The sequence below is a fragment of the Dipodomys spectabilis genome, unplaced genomic scaffold (assembly GCF_019054845.1).
Source record: "Dipodomys spectabilis isolate Male_0828 unplaced genomic scaffold, ASM1905484v1 ptg000119l, whole genome shotgun sequence".
In the NCBI taxonomy this organism is placed as follows: Eukaryota; Metazoa; Chordata; class Mammalia; order Rodentia; family Heteromyidae; genus Dipodomys; species Dipodomys spectabilis.
In genome coordinates, this window is record NW_024870796.1 from 3,120,169 (window position 1) to 3,144,330 (window position 24,162).

At 40.8% G+C, this 24,162-nt stretch overlaps 1 protein-coding gene across 1 annotated transcript in view; it reads right to left on the minus strand.

The window, feature by feature from the left end:
• Nucleotides 1-24,162, minus strand: part of Hspa4 (heat shock protein family A (Hsp70) member 4) — a 49,542-nt gene that overhangs the window by 20,081 nt on the left and 5,299 nt on the right. The window contains exons 2-7 of the mRNA XM_042688788.1: nt 15,908-15,965; nt 13,681-13,821; nt 10,796-10,918; nt 7,828-7,927; nt 6,265-6,398; nt 3,957-4,201 (exon numbers count right to left, since the gene is read on the minus strand). Of these exons, the coding sequence (XP_042544722.1) occupies nt 3,957-4,201; nt 6,265-6,398; nt 7,828-7,927; nt 10,796-10,918; nt 13,681-13,821; nt 15,908-15,965 (801 nt within the window). The remainder of the gene's footprint in view (nt 1-3,956; nt 4,202-6,264; nt 6,399-7,827; nt 7,928-10,795; nt 10,919-13,680; nt 13,822-15,907; nt 15,966-24,162) is intronic.

Sequence of the window (24,162 nt, forward strand, 5' to 3'; positions counted from 1 at the left end):
ATATTAAGTTCATGCAAAAACACCTAACATGAATGCTCAAGAGCAACATTATTCATATAGCCCAAAATGCATTCAACTCAAATGCTTATGAACTGCAATTCAGTAACAAAAAGAAATAAATTCAAATAAAAGGAATTGACAGATGTCACATGTGAACGAACCACACACAAAAAAACATACTAAATAGAAGTCAGTCAAAAAACAAACAAACAAAAAATACCTATTATTCCATTTACATGTTCTAGATAGGCAAATCAGAGACAGAAAATTGATTAGTACCCCTGCCTAGTTTGGGGTAAGGAAGAACCAAAGAAAATAGCTAATAGAACTTTTTCACACACACTCCTCACTCCTAGTCCAGTTCCTCTATTAACAAGTGTTTTTCTTAGTGTGGTGCATTTGTTATCAGCAATAAACTGATACTGATACTGAGTATAGTTTCTCCTAAGGCTCTAATGGTTTTGACAAACGCATTAGGATCTACAGTATTTTCACTGTCTGTGAAGCTCTGTGCTTTGCCCATTCATCCCTCCCTCCCCTTCCAAACTCTTGGTAACCACTGAGCCTTTCACTCTACTGACCCTTTTACTATCTCCATAGTTTTGCCCTATTCAGAACATTATGTGGGTTCTGAAAGAAACTGAAAAGTTAACAACATGTACTTAAGTCTCTCGCACATCTTCTCATCACCTGATGGCTCATTTAGGAATTCTTTGTGAAGCAGGATAATGCTCTAAAATTGAGCTGTATGATGGCTGCACAGCTCTGTGAATATCCTAAAAAATTACTAAATTATACCATTTAAGGGTAACTGCTCCAAATTACATCTCAATAAAAAGAAAAATGATCAAGTATAAAATATTCCCAATAGAATGGCAAAGATTGCTAATACCAACAGCAATCAGAACTTGTATACACTGGGAGTTTAAACTAATGCTTTATAGAGACGAAAACAGTTAAGCCTACAGTGACAGTCAGCAACACAAATACCTGAGGAATGATATGTGACTAAATGACTCTCACAAAGTGTTAGGTTACTTGAGTTAAAGAAATCTCACACAGAGACTACATACTGTAGGATTCCTTTAAAAGAAGTCACTATAATAAATTCAATCTATGATCAAAAAATAAAACTATCACATCAGTGGTTACTTCTACAAATCAAGACTAAGGAAACCTTGCCAAGACACTGGCATATTTTGCAATGTTAAGGTTAATCACAAAGGTATATGCATTATTTCAAAATGTCCCCAATTATTAAAAACAGAAAGAAAATTCCTCAATTCTATCCCTAAATTCTATCCTTAAGTATTGGGAAAACAACAACAACAAAGAGTTCCCAATTAAAACCATAAAAAAGGAGATTTGAGAAAGATGGCAGCAGAGGTTGTAGGGTTTCCTGAGGAAAATAATTCGCGTTATAGAATTTACCCACTCCAAGAGAACAAGTTAATAACTTTTAGTATCAGAGTTAAACAATATCACCACAATGTCTCAAAGCATTTCCAACACCCTACAATAATTTTTTCCCATTATCCTCGGCTATTTCCCCAACTCCACCTTCACACACATCACACACTGCAACGACGACTCCACCTTTTGTCTTTATAGACTTCCCTACTCTGTATATTTCACGGACAGTATTTGGTCCTTTACAACTGTTATTAGCATGGTTTTCATGGTTCATCCTCAATTTAGTATATATCTATACATTAATTGTCAAATAACTGTCCATTAGATGCAGCAAAATGGGCTCACCCTAAAGTTCTTTTCAAAGGAAAAGAGGACTAAGTCTTTATACAAAAACCAAGGGCTGAGTATGTGGCTCAAATGGCAGAGCACTTGCCTAGACCTAAGTTTAAACCCTAATACCATTAGGGAAAAAAGGAAGAAGAAAGAAACAAAACCCAAGCAGGGCACTGGTGGCTCACGCCTGTAATCCTGAGGCTCGCAGTTCAAAGCCAGCCCAGGCAGGAAAGTCCGTGAGACTCTTATCTCCAATGAACCACCAGAAAATTGGAAGTGGTACTATGGCTCAAGTGGTAGAATGCATACCTTGAGCTGAAGAGCTCAGGGCCAGCACTCAGGCCCAAGAATTCAAGTCCTATAAATGACCAAAAAAAAAAAAAAAAAAAATTCAAACAAATGTTTGTCCACAAATACCCAGAGCACTATTCAAAACAGCTGAAAGGTAGAAACAACTCAAATCAACCGATGAATGAATAATGTGGTATATTCATACAATCAAATATCACTTGTCAAAAACAAAAGTACTCACTGATACACTCTATGATATAGACAAATGTAAAAAGCAGATACATATTTCACAATTCCATTTATATGAAATATAAAAAAAAAGTACTTTGTTTTTGTTTTTGTTTTTTTTATCTGCCAGGTGCAAGTGGCTCATGCCTGTAATCTTAGCTACTCAGAAGGGTAAGATCTGAGGATAGGAATTCAAAACCAGCCCAGGCAGGAAAGTCTGAGACTCTTACCTCTAATTAATCACACACACACAAACAAAGCCAGAAGCTGTGGCTCAAGTTGTAGAGTTCTAGCCTTAAGCAAAAGAAGCTCAGGGATGGGCTGGGAAGTTGGCTCAGTGGTAGAGCGCTTGCCTTACATGCCTGAGGCCCTGGGTTCCATTCCTCAGCACCACATAAGCAAAAAGAAAAAAGCCGGAAATAGCGCTGTGGCTCAAGTGGTAGGGCACTAGCCTTGAGCTGAGGGACAGTGCTCAGGCCCAGAGTTCAGGCCCCACAACCCGGACCAAAAAAAAAAAAAAAAAGCTCAGGGACAGTGCCCAGGCTCTGAGTTCAAGCTCCAAGACTGGCAAAAAAAAAAAAAAAAAAAAATCGGTGGTGAACACTGAAGACTCAATGAAGCTTGTGCTCACTCTGGTAGCATATATACTAAAACTGGAACAACTTAAGAGAAAGTCATCATTTCCAAGTATGAGAATTGAGAAGGGGGCAAGTAAAGATTGGATACTTGGGGGAGGGGAGGGAGCTGGGAAGGGATGGGAAGGGATGGGAAGGGGAAACAAAGGAGGAGGCAACAATTCTTGATAAGAAATGTACTCATTATCTTGCCCATGTAATTGTAAACCCCTCTGTACGGTATTTTCACAATAAAAAAAAGTGACCCCCCCCCCCAAAAAAAAGATTGGATACTGCTCAATAATAAATGCTATCTGAAATGTTTTAAGGATCACTCTGACATACTTCCCCCAAAACGCCATCAGTTGTGTCTGAACTCTAGTGGAGTTCAGAGTTCACAGCCAAAGGAAGATATCAGTCCCCCATCCAAGCAACATTGTAACAGTTTCTGAAAATGGCCTTCAATATCAACTACCCAGAATTCTTATAGTGTTGCAAAAGAGGGCTGGCTGTTGCCAGTGACCTTGAACCAGGCAAAAAAAGCAGTTTCTTAACCAATGTCTAGTTAAATTCAATTTAACTGCAGTTAAAGCACAATGCCTTCATTTTATGAAAAGGGGTGCATAGGCAACTTTCTGGAGCATTCGCAAAAAAAACTTAGTCTTCATTACTAAAATAATCAAATTCAATCTTTACATAAAACCAAGATTTTACAGCCTATAATTTTTACACTCAGAAATGAAGTTATCAGGGGCTAGAAAGGTGGCTCAGTGGTAGAGTGCTTGCCTTGCATGCAAGAGGCCCTGGGTTCAATTCCTCAGCACCACATACACAGAAAAAGCAGGAAGGAGTGCTGTGGCTCAAGTGGTAGAGCACTAGCCTTGAGCTGAAGAGCTCAGGGACAGTTCCCAGGCTCAGAGTTCAGGCCCCACAACTGACAAAAAAAGGAAAAAAAAGAAAAAGAAATGAAGTTATCATATTAACTACCATGGTAATCTTAACAACTTGTTAAATAGAGATGATGAGGGGGAAAAAAAAAATCAGTTTACCACAACATGAAAATATTAATATGGTTACCTATTCATCGTTCCAGATACATCAACATCATTCATAAAACATTCAATGCTTAAAGGGAGATCTGAAGCATTTGCACTCATCAACTTCTTGAGTTTCTCACACTCTTGAGACAGTCGTAATAATGCACGGATTTTAGACTTTATGTCAAGCTTATACTTCTTCCCAAATTCTTCACAGAAATGATTTACTAACACCTCATCAAATTTTCTGCCTCCCAGTGTTGTGTCAAATGCTGTGGCCAACACCTTAGGAAGGGAAAAGAGGATAATTAACATAACAGCTAATAAATTCTAAAATTTATTATAGCACCTATTTAGTCATGAGTTTAAAAATCAGGGGTACATTTATTATGGGTGAATAAAGCCATGTGTATCATATAATCCTTGCTAAGACTACACTGTAATAGAGACATCCTAAGTTCTAGTTTATACTGTATGCCACATATCTAAACACATGAGATCTATAGGTCACAAAGCTACTAACATGGTAGAAGTGGATTTCAAACCCACCCCTTTTCTCACTATAGCAACTGACTTCCCAGTAACAATTCTATATCCAAGATCAAATACATTAATATATCATGTACTCACTTCTAGTCTTAACACTGCAGAAAAGCTGTGAATAATACTGAAAGCCAGACTGTTTACTATCTGTTTACTATTAGAAGGATCAAATCATTCTTAATCACAATTTGGGTTCTATATAATACAGAAGTCTATGAATGCTTCAGTTTTCAACATTCCAATTAGAAGCAAATTAAGATCTAATTAAACTTATTAATACAAGTAGGCAAATAAATCTCTTCAAACAATTTCATATGTCTAAGAACTTTTCTTGGAAGTGGGGCTGTGGCTCAAGTGGTAGAGCGCTAGGCTTGAGCTGAAGAGCTGAGGGACAGCACCCAGACCCAAAGTTCAAGCCCTGGGACAAAAAAAAAAAAAAAAAAAGAAGAAAGAAAGAGAAATGTTTTTAATATTAGCTGAAAAATAAGACACAGAATTAAATGTGATTCCAATTCCATTTTTTTAAAAACTTGAATTAAATACATCAAACTGGTAAAGAGCAGTGAGACTGTCTTTTCTTTACAGAATTTTTGAAGTTTTGATGTTCTATAATAAATATTCTTAACAATTAATTTTAAAGACAATCACAAGATTCAGAAAACTGAGGTGTCAGCCAATAAGTCAATTTTAAAAATTAAAAGTGAATTATTGCCAGGTGCTGGTGGCTCATGCCTGTTAATCCTACCTACTCAAGAGGCTGAGATCTGAATATCACAGTTCAAAGCCAGACTGGGCAGAAAAGTCCATGAAACTATTATCTTCAATTAACTATCAAAAAGCTAGAAGTAGAGCTGGAACTCAAATGCTATAGCGTTAGCCTAGAGCAAAAGCTCAGTGACAGTGCCTCATCTGTAAGTTCAAGTCCCAGGACTGGCACACAAAAAAATCTGTCACTAACCCATAGGATTTAAATTATGGCCAGAATTTTCTATCTAAAGAGATTAAAAACAGGGCCCACCATAGTGGTTCATGACTTAATCCAGCTATTTGGAAGGCTGAGATTGAGGAGATCAGCCCCAAAAGGATGGCCACCAGGCAAGAATTTGAGGCCCTATCCAAAGATTATGGAAAGTTCTAAGTGCCAATGGGCAGCTATTCAAGAAACTGAAATCCAGATGATTGCAGTCTGCAGCCAGTTAGGCAAAAAAAGTCCAGAGATATCATCTCCAAATTACCACCAAAATGCCAGGCTGGAGGTGTGGGTAAAGTAGTAGAGAACCAGTCAATCAAGAAGCTAAGTAAGTGGCGCTGTAGCTCAAGTGGTAGAGCGCTCGCCTTGAGTTGAAGAGCTGAGGGACAACGCCCAGGCCCAGAGTTCAAGCCCCACGACCGACAAAAAAAAAAAAAAAAAAGAAGAAGCTAAGTAAGTCCTTTTCACCATCCTTCCAATCATCAGGGCAAAACACACCAAGGGAATACATTAAAAGAATCCTCCTCATAAGCCTGAAAGGTAAACACTGCTTCTCTGGTATTATCTATATTATGAGAAAATTAAGACTCAGGGATGTTAATAGCTTTTCCTCAAAGTCTATGTACTTTATTTCACATCATGGCAACTTGCAATAAATTACTTGAGGCTCACAACCCCTACACTCTGCCCTACAATACCTAGTTTCCAACTCAGTTGGCTCACAGAAAGACTTCATTAGTCAAATAAAATTTTTCAACCAAGTATTTTAGCTTTAGCCCCTCAAAAATGTGTCATTATAGTCTTAATATAGTCTTCTGGAAAACAGTATACTTACTTTCAGCTTTCCTCTATTAAATGCACAGATGGAAACTTGGTAAGCAGAATGTCCCATGTCTACAAAAACTACATTTCTTGGTTTCTCTTCCAAGGCAGGAAGATCTTGCTTATAGATTCCATATGCAAGAGCAACTATACAAAAAATAAATTAATTCAACACATCATCTAAACAATAAAATTCACTTAAGTAGAAAAAATAGGTTTATATGTGGTCAATAGTTATATCATGCCATGTTTTAGATAGACTAAAATTCTTTGTAAGCACTAATTTATTCATGAAGAACATTAACCCCAAAAGGTTAAATTGAGCCAGGTGCTGGTGGTTCATGACTGTAATCTTAGCTACTCCGGAGGCTGAGATCTGAGGATCACAGTTCAAAGCCAATCCAGGCATGAAAGTCCATGAGACTCCAATTAACCATCGGGAAAACCTGAAGTGGAGCTGTGGCTCAAAGTGATAGGGCACTAGCCTTGAGCAAGAAGAGCTCAGGGATAGGGCCCAGGGCCAGAGTTCAAGCTCCACAACTGACAAAAAATAAATTTTTTTTAAATTAAGTGGGGCGCCGTGGGTCATACCTAAAATCCTAGCTACTCAAGAGACTGAGATCTGAGGACCACCGTTCAAAGCCAGTCCGGGCAGGAAAGACCATGAGACTCCTGTCTCCAATAAACCACCAGAAAACCGGAAGTAGTGCTGTGGCTCAAGTGGTAGAGCACTCGCCTTGAGCTCCAGAGCTGAGGGACAGTGCCCAGGCCCAGAGTTCAAGCCCCACGACCGACAAAAAAAAAAGGGCTGGGAAGGTGGCTCAGTGGTAGAGTGCTTGCCTTGCATGCCTGAGGCCCTGGGTTTGATTCCTCAGCACCACATAAGCAAAAAGAAAAAAGCCGGAAGTGGCGCTGTGGCTCAAGTGGTAGAGCGCTAGCCTTGAGCTGAAGAGCTGAGGGACAGCGCCCAGGCCCAGAGTTCAGGCCCCAGGACCAGACCCCCCCCCCAAAAAAAAGAAAGTCCATGAGATTCTTATCTCCAATTAACCACCAGAAAATGAAGTGGCACTGTGGTTCAAGTGGTAGAGCCCGCGCCTTGTGCTGAAAAGCTCAGGGGCAGAGTTCAAGCTCCATAACCGACCAAAAAAAAAAAAAGTTAAAAGTTGACCCACGCTTCCTAACATCTCTGGTGGACTTTCCAAGTCCTCTTATCTCTTAACATACTTGCTTCAATTTCTTCTATTTTAGTGCCATTCCCAAATATCTAGTACTAAGATACCCATTTCTCTAATCCTACCAGTCCACAACTCAGAAAGAAAGAAGAACCAAAGCATTGCTACACACAGACAATAAGAGTGTTCCTTCCCAAACAAGGAACTAAGTTAAATACTATGAGGGTACAGAAAAAAATCCTAATGGACTTAATTTTTTATATTTGACGTAGTGTCCAAAAACACTTATGATACAGGTGTTAAGCAAAGAAGGCATTCCTCTAAACAAAATAAATAACAATGGCAAGATTTTAAGATTCAAAATTTAACAACCAAAAGGTAATAGTTACACAATTCCTTCTTACCTGCAGTAGTTTCATTCATTAATCGCAGACAATTGAGACCAGCAATCTGTGTTGCATCCATCACCGATCGTCTTTCTGCATCAGTATAGAAACAAGGAACCTACAACATAATTTATGTTTATTGTACAACTATGAACATTATTTTAATTAGTAAAATCTAAGAATACTCTTAAATACCTATAGCAATTTATTCTGTATATAATCAAAAAAGTATTCTAAACTAGAAAGAAAATGTTATATGCATTCTGTCAGTAGTACTGGGACAATGGACAATAATGTACAGCATTGGGCTGGGAAGGTGGCTCAGTGGTAGAGCGCTTGCCTTGCATGCTCAAGGCCCTGGGTTCGATTCCTCAGCACCACATAAGCAAAAAGAAAAAAGCCGGAAGTGGCGCTGTCGCTCAAGTGGTAGAGTGCTAGCCTTGAGCTGAAGAGCTGAGGGACAGAGCCCAGGCCCAGAGTTCAGGCCCCACGACCAGACCCAAAAAAAAAAAAAAAAAAAAACAACGTACAGCATTATACAACATGTACTAAGTAGAAGATCACAATAACAAGAGATACTATTGTAATACAAAAGCCACAGAACACACTCTCTTTACAAAGGCCTGCTTATGAAGTTTGACATCTAGAAATCTGATTAATAAACAGTTCCCTAAGGCTGGCTCTTCAGAGACTGAGGCAAGGGAATTGTGAGCCTGAGGACAACCTTGGTTCACAAGAGAAAATAATCTCAAAATGAAGTTTTTAAATAAAGTCTCTTAAATGGACAGAAAACTATCCCTAACTGATTAAAAGTGGCTCACTATGCCTCAATTGTCTAAACAAACAATGTCATTTTTTGAGCTGATTGCCTGTTGTTCCTCGAGGAGCCTAGAATTTGGATATACGCTAGGCACAGGGTACATCTATGCGACTGACCACCAAAATAAAACCCCTAGACTTGGACTTCTAGACTCAGGCAGTTTTCTGGATGTAAGTCTCTTCAGATATGCTATTATGCCAGATATGCTATTATGCCTAAAGTAAGCAAGTACTCTTAAAATCTTGTGCTTAATTTCCTCCAGAAAAGACATATTACCTTTTCCTTTTGTTAATTTTATATTGTGCTTTCACTATAAATAAAATTCAGCTATAGCTCATCTATATGCTGAATCCTGTGATTCCTCTAGCAAATGGCTACAATTCAGTATAGTCTTCAGGACCTGGCATATTATCCTTTTTTTTTTTTTTTGCCAGTCCTGGGGCTTGAACTCAGGGCCTGGGCACTGTCTATGAGCTTCTTTTGCTCAAGACTAGCACTCTATCACTTGAGCTACAGCGCCGCTTCCCACTTTTTCTGTTTATGTGGTACTAAGGAATTAAACCCAGGGCATTATGCATGCTAGGCAAGCACTCTACCACTAAGCCACATTTCCCAATCTGGCATATCACCTTTTAATTTGATCCCATAACTGGAAAAAGCTGAGTTATTTCACTATTCTACATAAATTTTTCTTCTGCATAACTCAGGATCAAAGCTAATGCACTAAATGGAGAAATAGGATCAAATCTGGGAGACTTGTGGAAACCTGAAGAGGGGTAGGAAGCACCTAACAGAGGACCTACTGCATCAACCAGCCACTGAAGGCATCAGCGTTATTGAATCTGCTTCTAGTGCAGTATTTTTATTCTTTGCTTCCACAAAATGTGGTACACAGCTAATATCAATTATTACTGCCAAGTGCTGGTGACTCGACCAAATTAGCAAGGGTAAAAAAGCCAAACAGTCCTATTTGCCAATCAACATACCAACTTAAGGCAAAAGAGGCCCCACAGATAAAGTACCAGAAAACAATGGAGACATAGGACTCAGCAGCAAAGCCAATCTAGCCATCCATATTTCAACAGCCTCTAAAGATTCCACTGCACTTTAAGCACAAACCTACATATAGCTAGGCTTCCAACTAAACGGATATGGAAAAGACAAAACAAAATCTACTGCTATCTTGTTTTTAGTACTAGAGATATATATAGCAAACAGGAAAAAAAGACAGCATATTTAAAGCAAGTCAAGGGGCTGGGAAGGTGGCTCAGTGGTAGAGCGCTTGCCTTGCATACCTGAGGCCCTGGGTTCGATTCCTCAGCACCACATAAGCAAAAAGAAAAAAGCCGGAAGTGGCGCTGTGGCTCAAGTGGTAGTGTTAGCCCTGAGCTGAAGAGCTGAGAGACAGCGCCCAGGTCCAGAGTTCAGGCCCCACGACCGGACCCAAAAAAAAAAAAAAAATTAAAGCAAGTCAAGGACCTGGGTTTAACTCCCAATGACGAGAGGGAGAGGACAGAGAGGAGAGAAGAGAGAAGAGAGGAGGGAGGAGGGAGGACAGAGAGAGAGAGAAAGAGATTATTACTTTGGAGAATTTGGGAGGGAGGTACTGGTACTTCAGGTTGAACTTGAGTCTCATGCTCTCATTTGGCTTTTTCACACAGCTGACACTGTACCTCTTTAGCTACACCTACATCTCCAGCTATTTTGTATGTATGTGCCAGTCCTGGGGCTTGAACCTAGTGCCTGGGTGCTAGGAGTCTCATGGACTCTCTTTCCCATGCTGGCTTGAACTCAGGGCCTGGTACTATCCCAATAAAGCTTTTTTGCTCAAGACTAGCAGCCCACCACACAACCACAGCTTCACTTCCAGCTTTTTGGCAGTTAGCTGGGGATTAAGTCTCGTGGACTTTCCTGCCCACACTGGCTTTAAACCTCACTGAGCAACTTCCAGCTTTCTGATGGTTACTTCAGTCTCGCAGATTATTCTGTTTAGCCTGGCTTTGAAGCATCACTGGCAGATCTCAGACTAGAATTACAGGCATGAGCCAGCAGTACCTGGCTCGGAAAAGTCTTAAAATAACTATTACAGCCTGAGATAAAAACAATTTTACTTGCAATTAACACATTTCTTCTTTGCTTCTGTAACCACGTAGTGACCAAACTCACCGAAACAACACAATCCACAACAGGCTTCTTAAGAACACTTTCTGCTGTCTCCTTCAGTTTGGACAAAAGCATGGCCGTCACTTGCTCAGTGGTAAAACTTCGCTCCTCTTCCATATAAGTAACCTGCAAAAATACAAGTGAAAAGAATCCAGACTTATGATACTTTGTCATGACCTAATCCTAATACCTAAAGTAAACAATGCCTTGCAAATCATCAGTGTAAGATTGTAAGAGGGAACTGAATAAAGCTATTTGTAAGCAATATTTACTTGAAGGTTACCTTTGGCTTTTTAACAAGCTTTCTAATCCTAATACTCTAAGACAGTTACCTACACAGAAGCAAACTAGTATAACTATGAACCACTCCACCCTATTTTACATCCTGACACGTGTCTGACTTACTGTGTTTACTATATTATTCATCTCCCAATATAATCTAATCTAAGCAGTATTTTTGTCTAACTTACCATAATACCACTTAGATGCTCACAATAAATACTTGTTGACCCGGATGAAAGTCTGAAACCTTGGTAAGAGTTATAAAGGTTAAATGATGAAAGAGTGCCTAAAATAATCCATCTCACATGCCCTTATTCCAGAAATGCCACCCAGCAAAGAAAATGTTGCTCTCTTCTTTTAGCAACTACCCCAACTCAGAAAGAGTGCACCTTCTCCTCACTCCAGTCAATAATAACTGATCATAGCTTAGCATTTAACAATATATTACATTTCATACTAAAGTTTGGGAGGATGAAGATGCTGCTTTCACTGCAACTTTTAAACTGTACCCATTCTACCTGCTTAATTCTTTTTTTTTTTTTGGTCCGGTCTTGGGGCCTGAACTCTGGGCCTGGGCGCTGTCCCTCAACTCTTCAGCTCAAGGCTAGCACTCTACCACTTGAGCCCCAGCGCCACTTCCGGCTTTTTTCTTTTTGCTTATGGTGTTGAGGAATCGAACCCAGGGCCTCATGCATGCAAGGCAGGCGCTCTACCACTGACCTTCCCAACCCCTATTTGCTTAACTCTTAGTCAGTTCCTTCCCTCTGTACTAGTACCTACTGCTTCCCCAGATACTCCTCCCAGTCTCACTTTGCTTCCTGCTGTGCTGACTTCATCTGCAAACATCCATTCTATTTCTTATTTACCACCTCTTCACCTCTTTCTCTCTTGTGCACTCTAGCTTCATCCCTTAGTATACCATTTGAACTGTTCAGAGATAAATGCCAACTGTACCTTAAGTAAACTTGTGATCACTTTTTAAGTTACAGAATTTTTCCTTTCTAAATTCAAATAACTTCTCAGCTATATAGTCACTAGTACCTTGATTTGTTCTTGTATTTCATTAATATCTGCTGTTTTTTAAGACTGTACTTATGGTTACATCTAAAAGTGGGATGTTTCAAATACCAAATCCCTCTATAAACTCGCCTGGCCTAAAAAGTTCACACACGCTTCTGAATTACTTTTATTATCTCTGAATAAAACAGGCAGTTGTGTCTTATCCTACCTACCTTCTAGTCTCTCACCCCTTTTGTGTGATCAGTTTGCTATTTCTTCACAGTGAGATTTCTCGAGATGTCAACATTAAAGACTAAATTCACTCTTCCCCAAAAGAACAAACCTCTTTCCAATCTACCCATCACCAAAAACATAACCTTACCTGGCTCATGACTTGAAAGTCAGGATTCTTTACACTTGCTCTGCCAGTCATTCCCTAAACACACTAGAAAAGTGGCTGCCCCACCAACAGCAATGTCAACTTCAAACACTCACACTCTAGGCTACAATGCATATAACAGCACCACCAATAGCTCCCACACACCATCCATATCATGGCTAGGTGGTCAAGCATAGTGGTACAATCCTGTAATACCATCTACTGAAAAGGTGAAGTGGTGAATGCAGTCAAAAATTCAAGCTGGAAACCAGTGGCTCACACCTGTAATCCTAACTACTAAGGACACAGAGACCTGAGGATCACAGTTCGAAGCCAGCCTGGGCAGAAAAATCCCAGAGACTCTTATCTCCATTGAACCACTCAAAAACCAGAAGCGGAGGCTGGGAAGGTGGCTCAGTGGTAGAATGCTTGTCTTGCATGCATGAGGCCCTGGGTTCAATTCCTCAGCACCACATACACAGAAAAAGCCAGAAGTGGCCCTGTGGCTCAAGTGGTACAGCACTAGCCTTGAGCACAAAGAGGCTGAGGGGCAGTGTCCAGGCCTTGAGTTCAAGCCCCACAACCAACAACAACAACAAAACAAAAATTCAATGCATATCCTGCTTAAGAAAACAGGTAGGTTGGGAGGAATGGGTGAGAATGTTGAAAGGGGTGACACTGATCAGGATGCACTGTCCATAAACTGCTCTGTTGAATGGCAACTACTTTGTATAATGACCTGAAGAGTTTATATGTGTGTGTATAAAAGCACATATATATACATATACATATATATATATATATATATATATATATATACACACACACACACACACACACACACACACACAATTTTTTAAAGGTGGAGATACAAGGACCTTGCTTATTTTCATACAGGCCCAGAGGAAAAGTTATCAAGACTCCACCTCAAAAACCAAGCTGGGCCTGGTAGCCTACTCCTATCATCTGTTAGGAGAAAGGAGGATAATGGTCCAAGGCTATCTGAAAGATAAACCAAAGCAAAAAAGGGTTCAAGAAGTACATGCTAACAAGTGCAAACCCCTAAGCCCTGAGTTAAAACTCCAATACCAAAAGCAAAATCTAGTCTTTACAAGCAGAAGTTTTTCTGTTTAGTATTTACAGTTTGTATCATAAAGATGCTGCTGTATACCTTTACTGCTAGTAAATACTGCTGTTTAATCATAAGACATTATCTTGAGAATCTCACCTTTATACCCGTTAATCCAGTGGACAATTGCACAATATCATATGCAAGGTTTGATTTTTCTGCTTCCACAAAAGGATCAGAGAATGCTCGCCCATGGAATCTTTTAAATCCTTGGACTGTGTTCTTTGCATTGGAAATTACCTAAGGGAAAGAATATCAGAATAAAAGACTTTAAAAAAAAATTTTTAACAACTTTAAAGTAAAAAGCATTTTAGTTTAACAGGTTTCAGTTACTTCTCTAATTAACCCCACAAAAACTGGAAGTGGTTCTGTGGCTCAAAGGAGTAAAAGTGCTCGCCTAGAGCAAAAGAGCTCAGGGACAGGACCCAGGCTCTGAGTTCAAGCCCACTGGGGGGAGAGGGGGAGTCTGTTCTTAAATTTCTAACACATATGAATGACTATTAGCTTTCAAGTATTGCCTAGTTTATGGCTCAAACTTTCTAGAAACAAGTTCATCAATTCAGAAATTAAAGTTAAAGTTCAGTGCCAGTGGCTCAGGCCTATAATCCTAGCTGATCAGAAGACTAAAATCTGAGGATTGAGGTTTAAAACTAACCTAAACAGAAAAGTCCATGAGATTCAAAAAGCTGGAAATGGAGGTGTGGCTCAAGTGGCAGAGTACCCTCCTTGAGTGAAAAAGCCAAGCAAAAGTGAAAAGCCCTGAGTTCAAGCCACAGTGGGTAAACAACAACAACCAAAGAGTTAGAGGTGTAGCTCAGATGACAGCCTAACACAATGAAACCCTGACTTCAATACTCACTACCAATCAACAACAGAGAAAAATCAAATACCCAATTCAATTAAAAAACATCTGATCAAGCTGGATGCTGGGGGCTCACGCCTGTAATCCTAGCTACTCAGGAGGCTGAGATCTGAGGATCACGGTTCAAAGCTAGCCCAGGCAGGAAAGTCTGTGAAACTCTTATTTCCAGTGAACTACAAAAAAACAGAAGTGGTGCTGTGGCTCAAGTGGGAGAGTGCTCACCTTGAGCTGAAGAGCTGAGGGACAGCGTTCAGACCCAAAGTCCAAGCCCCACAACCAACAAAAAATAAAAAAAACTGACTGAGCACCTTTTCCCTAGATTAGGTTTTACCTGGTCCCAAGACAACTGGTACCAGTCTGAACCACAAGGTTAAACATACAACTCTTTAATTTTATGGACATCTTCGATGTTTTTTTTATTTTTTTTTTTTTATTTTTGGGTCCAGTCGTGGGGCCTGAACTCTGGGCCTGGGTGCTGTCCCTCAGCTCTTCAGCTCAAGGCTGGCGCTCTACCACTTGAGCCACAGTGCCACCTCTGGCTTTCTTCTTTTTGCTTATGTGTTGCTGAGGAATCGAACCCAGGGCCTCATGCATGCAAGGCAAGTGCTCTACCACTGAGCCACCTTCCCAGCCCCACCTTCGATATTTGGTTGAACAAAATTCTTTTTTTTTTTTTTTTTTTTTTTGGGTCCGGTCATGGGGCCTGAACTCTGGGCCTGGGCGCTGTCCCTCAGCTCTTCAGCTCAAGGCTAGCACTCTACCACTTGAGCCACAGAGCCACTTCCGGCTTTTTTCTTTTTGCTTATGTGGTGCTGAGGAATCGAACCCAGGGCCTCAGGCATGCAAGGCAAGCGCTCCACCAATGAGCCACCTTCCCAGCCCAAGGTTGAACAAAATTCTTGGGGTTTTGATGCCATACTTACTCAAAAACCAGCACATACCTCAAGTTCTTGGTTTGCAAAGAAAACTAATAACAAGTCCCTAAATATCCTTCAAAAAACTTGAATAACAAAGATCAGTAATGAACTTAAGAATAAGATGAAAGGCCCAACAAAACAGACATCAGGGAACATTTCAAATATCAAGATCAAAGCAGCTTTTCTTTGCCTGACCTTGCTTTGTTTTGATCTTTGGCTTGTTGGGATAATACTTGTCTATAATCCCAACACTCTGGATCCCACTCTTACTACTGAGGTAAAAGGATCTGGGCTATACTGTGAGACTATATCTTTTCCCCATTCCCAAAGAAACAAGAGTGGAAAAAATACCAGAAGTTTTCATTAAACATATTGTACTGCTGTTGCTAGTTCAAAGCTCTTTACTTCTCACTCCATGAAAACATGGTTCAGGACTGTCTCTGTCAGCTTACACGTAAGGTCTACCAGTACTACACAAAGCTGATAAAGAACAGAGGAACCAGAGAAATAAGTCAATTTAGGAAAAAAAAAAAAATCAAAACTCTACCTGGCTCTTAGCTGCTGCTCCAATAGACCGATTCTTAGGACCAAAAGAAATGCAAGCCCTAGAAGATAAAGCATAAATTTAAGAATCAACTTTAATTTTAATATTACATTCAAAACCACTGTAGAAAAAAACACTGCAGGCAAGATTTATTAATTTTCTAAAAACTACATTGTAATGGTACACAATATGTCTATGATTTTGACCTTTCTATTGAGTTAAACTGTTCATGGAATGGGCTGTTAGAATGAGTCCTATCAGCCAGGCACTGGTGGCTCATGTCTATAATCTTAGCCTCTCAGGAGGCTGAGATCTGAGGATCATGGTTCAAAGCCAGCCTGGGCAGGAAAGTGTGAGAATCTTATCTCCAATTAACCACCAAAAAAAGTGGAGCTGTGGCCCAAAGTGGTAGAGTGCTAGCCTTGAGCAAAAAGAACTCAGGGACAAGACCCAGGCCCTGAATTCAAGCCCCACAACCAACCACAACAACAAAAACTAGACTGAATCTTACAGTCTAAAAATAAGGATAAGTCTAATGTGATAGAAATTGCCTAGAATACCACAGAAGTGGACAAGCCAGGTCTACCATCCTAATTCTTTAAGATTAACATTCAAAATCCCACTATAAAACAATACTTACCCATCAATCAATTAGTTGTTGATTTGTTTTATTTTTGGTCATTGAATTTGGGAACTAAGTACTGTTCCTGAACTTTTTCGTTCAAGGACAGCACTCTGCCACTTTAAGCCTTAGTGCCACTTCTGTCTTTCTGGTGGTTAACTGGGGATAAGAGTGTTACAGACTTTCCTGCCCAGGCTAGCTTTGAACCGTGATCCTTAGGTCTCATTCTCCTGAGTAGTTAGGATTACAAGTGACTGATACCAATTAGGTGCTATTGTTTTTAAGATGGCCCATGGCTAGCCGTTGGTGGTTCTGACCTATAATCCTAGCTACTCAGAAGGTTGAAATGTGATAACCATCATGATTCAAAGCCAGTTTGAGCAGGAAACTGTGAGACTCTTATCTCATATTAACCAGCAAAAAATCCAGAAGTGGAGGTATGTTCAAGAAGCAGAGCGCCAGCCTTAAGCAAAAAGGCTAAGGGACAGTGTCCAAGACCTGAGTTCAAATGTGTACACACACGTACGTATACACACATACATACACACACAGAAAGCTCAGTAGCAGAATGTCTGGCTCGCATGTCCAAAGCCCTAGATTCAAGTCCCAATAATTAATGAAAAAAAGATATCCACTTTGAGATATGGTGGCAATACCTATAATTCTTGGGAGACTATGAGGCAGGAGGAGAACAGGCTGGAGTTAAGTTGGAGGCTACAAAACAAGTTCCAGGACAGCCTGAGTTATATAGTTAGACCCAGTCTCAAAAAAAGGCCAGCTGGGGCTGGGAAGGTGGCTCAGTGGTAGAGTGCTTGCCTTGCATGCCTGAGGCCCTGCGTTCAATTCCTCAGCACCACATAAGCAAAAAGAAAAAAGCCGGAAGTGGCGCTGTGGCTCAAGTGGTAGAGCACTAGCCTTGAGCTGAAGAGCGGAGGGACAGCGCCCAGGCCCAGAGTTCAGGCCCCACGACTGGACCCAAAAAAAACAAAAAAACAAAAAAAAAAAGGCCAGCTGCCAGTGGCTCACTCCAGTAATCCTAGCTATTCAGGAGGCTGAGGTCTGAGGATTGCAGTTGAAAGTCAATTCTGGCAGAAAAAGTCCATAAGATTCTTATCTCCAATTAACCATCAAAAAAGCCAGAAGTGGCCTAAGTGGCAAAGCACCAGCCTTGAGCAAAAAAGCTCAGGGACAGTGCCCATAACCTGAGTTCAAGCCCTAGGACAGGTATAAAAAACAAAAAACAAACAAAACAACAACAACTATGAAGCATGCTTGTAATCTTACATACTAGGACATAGAGGCAAGCAGGACCACAAATTTGAAGCCCGGCAGTTTGAAGCCAGGCAGGGGCAAAGTTAGGGAAACTCAAAAACAAAATAATGATTTCACTGTATTGCTAAGGTATTAAGGGCACTTGTCTAGCAAGCATGTAACTCTGGATTCAATCTTCAGGACTGAAAAAAAAGACAACTGGAAAATAAGAAGGATTAATTTGTTGAATTAAGTCAATAGGTAAAACACTAAATTGTTTTGAAACTAAAAATTCATGTTTAAAAAATAACCCTAATATTTTACTGAGAAGTCCAAAAATATTAAGTTAAATGTTAGAACTAGTACTAAATTGTAGTCTGATACAAGTTCAATGTAAGAAAAAAAATACAATTTAAAGAATACCTGAAATTATACTGTCCCTCCACACTGTAAGTGGCTACTATTGGCATTTAAGTAAATATTCCTCTTCAATCTTAGTATGCCCAGTAAATTCTAAAACAAGAGAACTGAAATACCTAAATTGAGGTACTCCATGCAAATATACTTCTCAAAATACTCTGGGTTTGCGGGCCAGGTATGTGGGAGCAGCCCTAGAACTTCAGGGCCTGGGCACTGTCCCTAAGCTTTTTTTTTTCTCAAGGCTTTTGCTCTACTACTTGGGCCACAGCTCCATTCCCAGCTTTTTGGTAGTTTATTAGATATAAAGGATCTCAAGGCACTGGGAAGGTGGCTCAGTGGTAGAGCACTTACCTTGCATGCCTGAGGCCCTGGGTTTGATTCCACAGCACCACATAAGCAAAAAGAAAAAAGCCGGAAGTTGCACTGTGGCTCAAGTGGTAGAGCGCTAGCCTTGGGCTGAACAGCTGAGGGACAGTGCCCAGGCCCATAATTCAGGCCCCACGACCGGACCCAAAAGAAAAAAAAAAATTTGAAAGCCAGGTACAATGGAGAGCAAATAATGATACATTGGGAGTTGGGAAGGTGGCTCAGTGGTAGAGTGCTTGCCTTGCATGCATGAGGCCCTGGGTTCAATTCCTCAGCACCACATAAGCAAAAAAAGAAAAAAGCCTGAAGTGGCGCTGTGGCTCAAGTGGTAGAGTGCTAGCCTTGAGCTGAAGAGCTGAGGGACAGCGCCCAGGCCCAGAGTTCAGGCCCCACGACTGGACCCAAAAAAAAAAAAAAAGAATCTCAAGGGGGGCTGGGAAGGTGGCTCAGTGGTAGAGCGCTTTCCTTGCATGCATGAGGCCCTGGGTTTGATTCCTCAGCACCACATAAGCAAAAAGAAAAAAGCCGGAAGTGGCGCTGTGGTTCAAGTGGTAGAGCACTAGCCTTGAGCTGAAGAGCTGAGGGACAGCGTCCAGGCCCCACGACCAGACGCACGCACGCACGCACGCACGCACGCACGCACGCACGCACGCACGCACGCACGCACGCACACACCAAAGAATCTCAAGAAGTTCTGTGCCCGGGCTGGCACAGTCCTCAGATCTCATCCTCCTGAGCAGCTGGGATTGCAGATGTGAACCACTTGCACTCAGCTACTCTCAGATTTTTGACATGAACAAGTGTGAGCGTATTTTTTTTTTAATTGTCAATTACTCCTTCCCAGGAACTTTCCAAAATTTGCACACAGTCTGCATCCACACCTTTCATCCAAGTAGGTCAAGCTCCCTTGTCTCACAGATTTCATTACAGAGCTTTCATATGCCAAGTAGTGTGCTAAGTGTTCTATACTTGATACACCCAAACACTGTAAGAACTCTAGCTGACCCAATTTTATACAGGAAGAACCAACTCAGGTTATAAACAGCTAGTAAATAATTAAAGTCCAGGATTTGTTATCAAGACCAAAAGACTCCTACCAACCCTGTTATATTCACCCCTACTTCTTCTAGAACTCATTTAGACTAGTGCAATCCCTCTTCTGTTCACATAGTCTCATCTTATTTTCTCAAGTTCTACGTAGTGTGCCTTTCCTGATCACTCCAGCCCCCAATGGCATACTTCTCCATACGTCTCTGAACATTATTTTAACTTTGTACTCTGTAATCTTTTCCATAATGTACTCTTGGTACTGTATTTACTATTATTTCCTCCTTGATCAGTTATGCCTCTAGACAAGAGGGATCTTCCTTTCTATTCTACACATGTTAATGCTGTACAATCCTCAGGAGTGCTCACACACCTGCACCTGACATTACTTTGCCTCCATTTCAAACTACAAACTGCCACTACAGGAAATAAATTAATTTTACATTCAAAAACCTTCTGTTCTAAACTTTAAGTCAATAAAGAGTATTTTCAGCCAAGGAACAGTATTGCTCTCCCTTTGCTGGGTCAGAGATGTTACTGACCAAATATTCATTGACATTCCTATAGGTTATGAATAACTGCAGTTGCATAGACTTAAAAAGTAGTTTCATGATTATAAATGTGTAGAAAAAGCTATTCATTATACACTGTTGCTCTAATTCATTTTCTAGAAAATAAAGTATTTTGGAGAACACACAACAGCAACTCCCAAGTTAAGAACTATAGACAAAACTAACATGGAAATGGATCCTGACTTAATCAAGAGTCTTTGGTTACTGCCTCCGCCCTGAATTATAAAGTACCAAAAGTTAATATCAAACAACTCACTTTTCAGATTTGCAGTTTCAAAATAAAATACAGCAAACCCTTAGTTAATTAAGTTTTGCATATTGTTAAAACACAGAGCTGTAGAATCTGAAAGGTAGCTTCTTGCTGTTCTATTAAAACTATACAATGGGGGGGAGGAAAGCGGGGAGGATTGGGTGGGGGGGTGGGGGGGAGGCTGGGAAGGGATGGGAAGGGTAAACAAAGGAAGAGGCTGCAATGCTTGATAAGAAATGTACGCATTAACCTGCCCATGTAATTGTAACCCCTCTGTACAGTGTGTTCACAAAAAATAAAAATAAAAGTAAAAAAAAACTATACAAGGGGGGCTGAGAATGTGGGCTGGGAATGTGGCTTAGTGGTAAGAGTGCTTGCCTAGCATGCATCAAGCCCTGGGTTTGATTCCTTAGTATCACATAAACAAAAAGTCAGTAGTAGTGCTGTGGCTCAAAGTGGAAGATGCTAGCCTTGAGCAAAGGGAGCAAAGGAAGTGAGCCCCAGGACTGGGAAACAACGCAAACACAAACACACACACACCCCTATACAAAGTATAAAAACACTTCAGTCTGATGCCAGTAGCCTTTAATCTAGCTACTCAAGAGTATGAGACTTAAAGGTCAAGGTTTAAAGCCAGTCCAGGCAGAGAGGTCTGTGAGACTCCATCTCCCATTATCCACCAAAAAAAATGGAGTTGTAGCTCCAATGGTTTGAGCTCCGTTCTTTTTTTTTTTGTCGGTTATGGGGCCTCAACTCTGAGCCCTTGCGCTGTCCCTCAGCTCTTTAGTTCAAGGCTAGCACTCTACCACTTGAATCACAGCGCCACTTCCTGCTTTTTCTGCTCATGAGATGCTGAGGGAATGAACCCAGGGCCTCAAGCATACAAGGCAAACACTACCACTGAGCTACCTTCCCAGCCCTTGAGCTCCATTCTTGAGTGAAGAAAACAAAGTGAGAAGCCCTGAGGTCAAGCCCCAGTATCAGCACCAAAAAAATAAGAAAAAAAAAAGACAACATGATTTACAAAACCCTGCTATCTACTGTGCCCTGCACACCTGCTCAAACTCATCTCACCATTTCCTTAAGTGGTCCAAGAGGAGTCACAATCTCAACCTGTCAAGTATGTCAAGCTTGTCTGGCTTCAGGTTTCCCCCCTGAGCTCTCTCCAGCCCGGAACAATGCTTTCTCAGACCCACTGTGACAATGACTTCATGGTAACTACTCATCTTGCAGGTCTTAAGAGGCACTTACTTCAGAGCACATTCCAACTCTCCACTCCAGATTCAGATTTATCAAGTTTCCTCTTACACTCTTATCATATCCTGCACTTTTCCACTTTTTTTTCCTGTCAAGTTTTGGGGCTTGAACTCTGGGCCTAGGCACTGTCCCTGAGCTCTTCAGCTCAAGGAGAGCCTTCTACCACTTGAGCCACAGCACAACTTCTGATTTTCTGGTGGTTAACTGGAGATAAGAGTCTCACGGAATTTCCTGTGCAGGCTGGCTTTGAACCACGATCCAAAGATCTGAGCCTCCTGAGTAGCTAGGATTACAGTCATGTGCCACGAGCATCTGTCTCCAGTTTGTTTGTTTTTTTAAACTAGTAATAAATGTACTTTCATTTAGCATCTGGCTTTTTCCATTTGCTATGTTCTATGTACCTCCATACTGCTGGCATTCAACATCAGCTAAAATAAAACCTAGATTTGGTGGAAAGGCAAGGACCTCTTCTGGGTAAGACTCCACTAAATCCAGATATTACATGCATAATTTGACCTGTGGTATAGACACCAGTCAACCTGCATCTCCTTTCTACTCTCATATTTAAGCAAACCTACACCTGAATCTGCATAAAAACAAGATCCAGCCAGGTTACCAGTTGCTTACTCCTATAATTCTAGATGCTCAAAAGATCTTATTTGAACACAGCCTGGGAAGAAAAGTCCATGAGATTTTTTTTTTTTTTTGGAGGGGGGGTTGGTCATAGGGCTTGAACTCTGGGAACTGTCAGCTCTTCAGCTTAAGGCTAGTGCTCTACCACTTGAGCCACAACACCACTTCTGGTTTTCTGCTGCTTTATTGGAGATATGAGTCTCACGGACTTTCCTGTCCGGGCTGACTCTGAATCCCAATCCTCAGATTTCAGCCTCCTGAGTAGCTAGGATTATAGGCCTGAGCCACTGAGGCCTGGCTCCATGAGACTCTTATCCCACAGTTAACCAGCAAAAAGTTGGAAGTGGAGCTATGGCTAAAGTGGTAGAATGCCAGCTAGTTGAAGCACAAAAGCTCACAGGGATATCACCCAGATCCTGAATTCAAGCCCCAGAACACACACACATACCCAAATCCAAATCTATTCTTCCACAACCTATACAAAAACCAAATTTTCCTTTTTTTTTTTTTTTTGTCAGTCGTGAGGCTTGAACTCTGGGCCTGGGCACTATTCCTCAGCTCTCCAGCTCAAGGCTAGCGCTCTACCACTTGAGCCACAGTGCCACTTCTGGCTTTTTCTGCCGGAAGTGGTGCTGAGGAATCAAATCCAGGGCCTCATGCATGCAAGGCAAGCACTTTACCACTCACTAAGCCACCTTCCCAGCCCTCCTTTTTTTTTTTCTTTTACCACATCTAGTTAAGAACTTAGTTAAATTTATGGCATTCCTGCATATTTATGGGGAACATGAAGGTAATTAGTTTATAGTATTTTATCACAATTATAGAGTATGTGGTAAACCACTTATTAGTCTTTAAGGCAAATTTAACTGCCATGAGAAGACTAGCTTCTTTTATATGAAATCAACTTCTTCAGTTTCAAATGGAACTCACTGTAAAACTATTGTACATGAAAATAATCTAAAAGGATGGATAGGAACATGGTTCTATCCAATCCTTAGGATTCTCTTTTTATGTCCTGCCCCCTTTGGAAGTAAAGCATGGCCAATTCTAGGCAGGTAAAGATCAAGGAACTGTGTTCAGGCTTTCTTTAATTCCTCAGGAATTATACTATTTTTACAGAAAAGAAACTTAGACCCAAAGAAACAATACCAAATAGGAAATCGGTGCTAAAATGCTTAGTAACCATCTTGGAAAAAAAAAATTTGTGTTCCACTCTTGGGGCTTGAATTCAGAGACTGGGTGTTTGTTGTTCAAAGCTAGCACTCTACCAGTTAAGCCACAGCTCCACCTCCAGCTTTTTCCTAGTTAATTGGAGATGAGAGTCTCATGGACTTTCCTGGCCAGGGTAGCTTGGAACTGAGACCTTCAGATCTCACTCTCCTAAGTAGCTAGAATTACAGGCTTGAGTCACCAGCACCTAGCTAATCTTGAATATTTTATTATTTTTTCCTCAGTACAATTGAATCAACATGGTAATTTATTCATGCATATATAATAAAGTCAGACAGAGGCTGGGACGGTGGCTCAGTGGTAGAGCGCTTGCCTTGCATGCCTGAGGCCCTGGGTTCGATTCCTCAGCACCACATAAGCAGAAAAAAAAAAAGCAGGAAGTGGTGCTATGGCTCAAGTGGTAGCGCGCTAGCCTTGAGCTGAAGAACTGAGGGACAGCACCTAGGCCCAGAGTTCAGGCCCCACAACCGGACCCAAAAAAAAAAAAAAAAATAAAGTCAGACAAAGCTCAAGCATTGCCTTTTCCCAATCCCCAATACCCTATTGATCAACAGTTTTTATATCCTTATATCTTTACAATATCTTCATAAAAACACTATGTAGAGCTGGA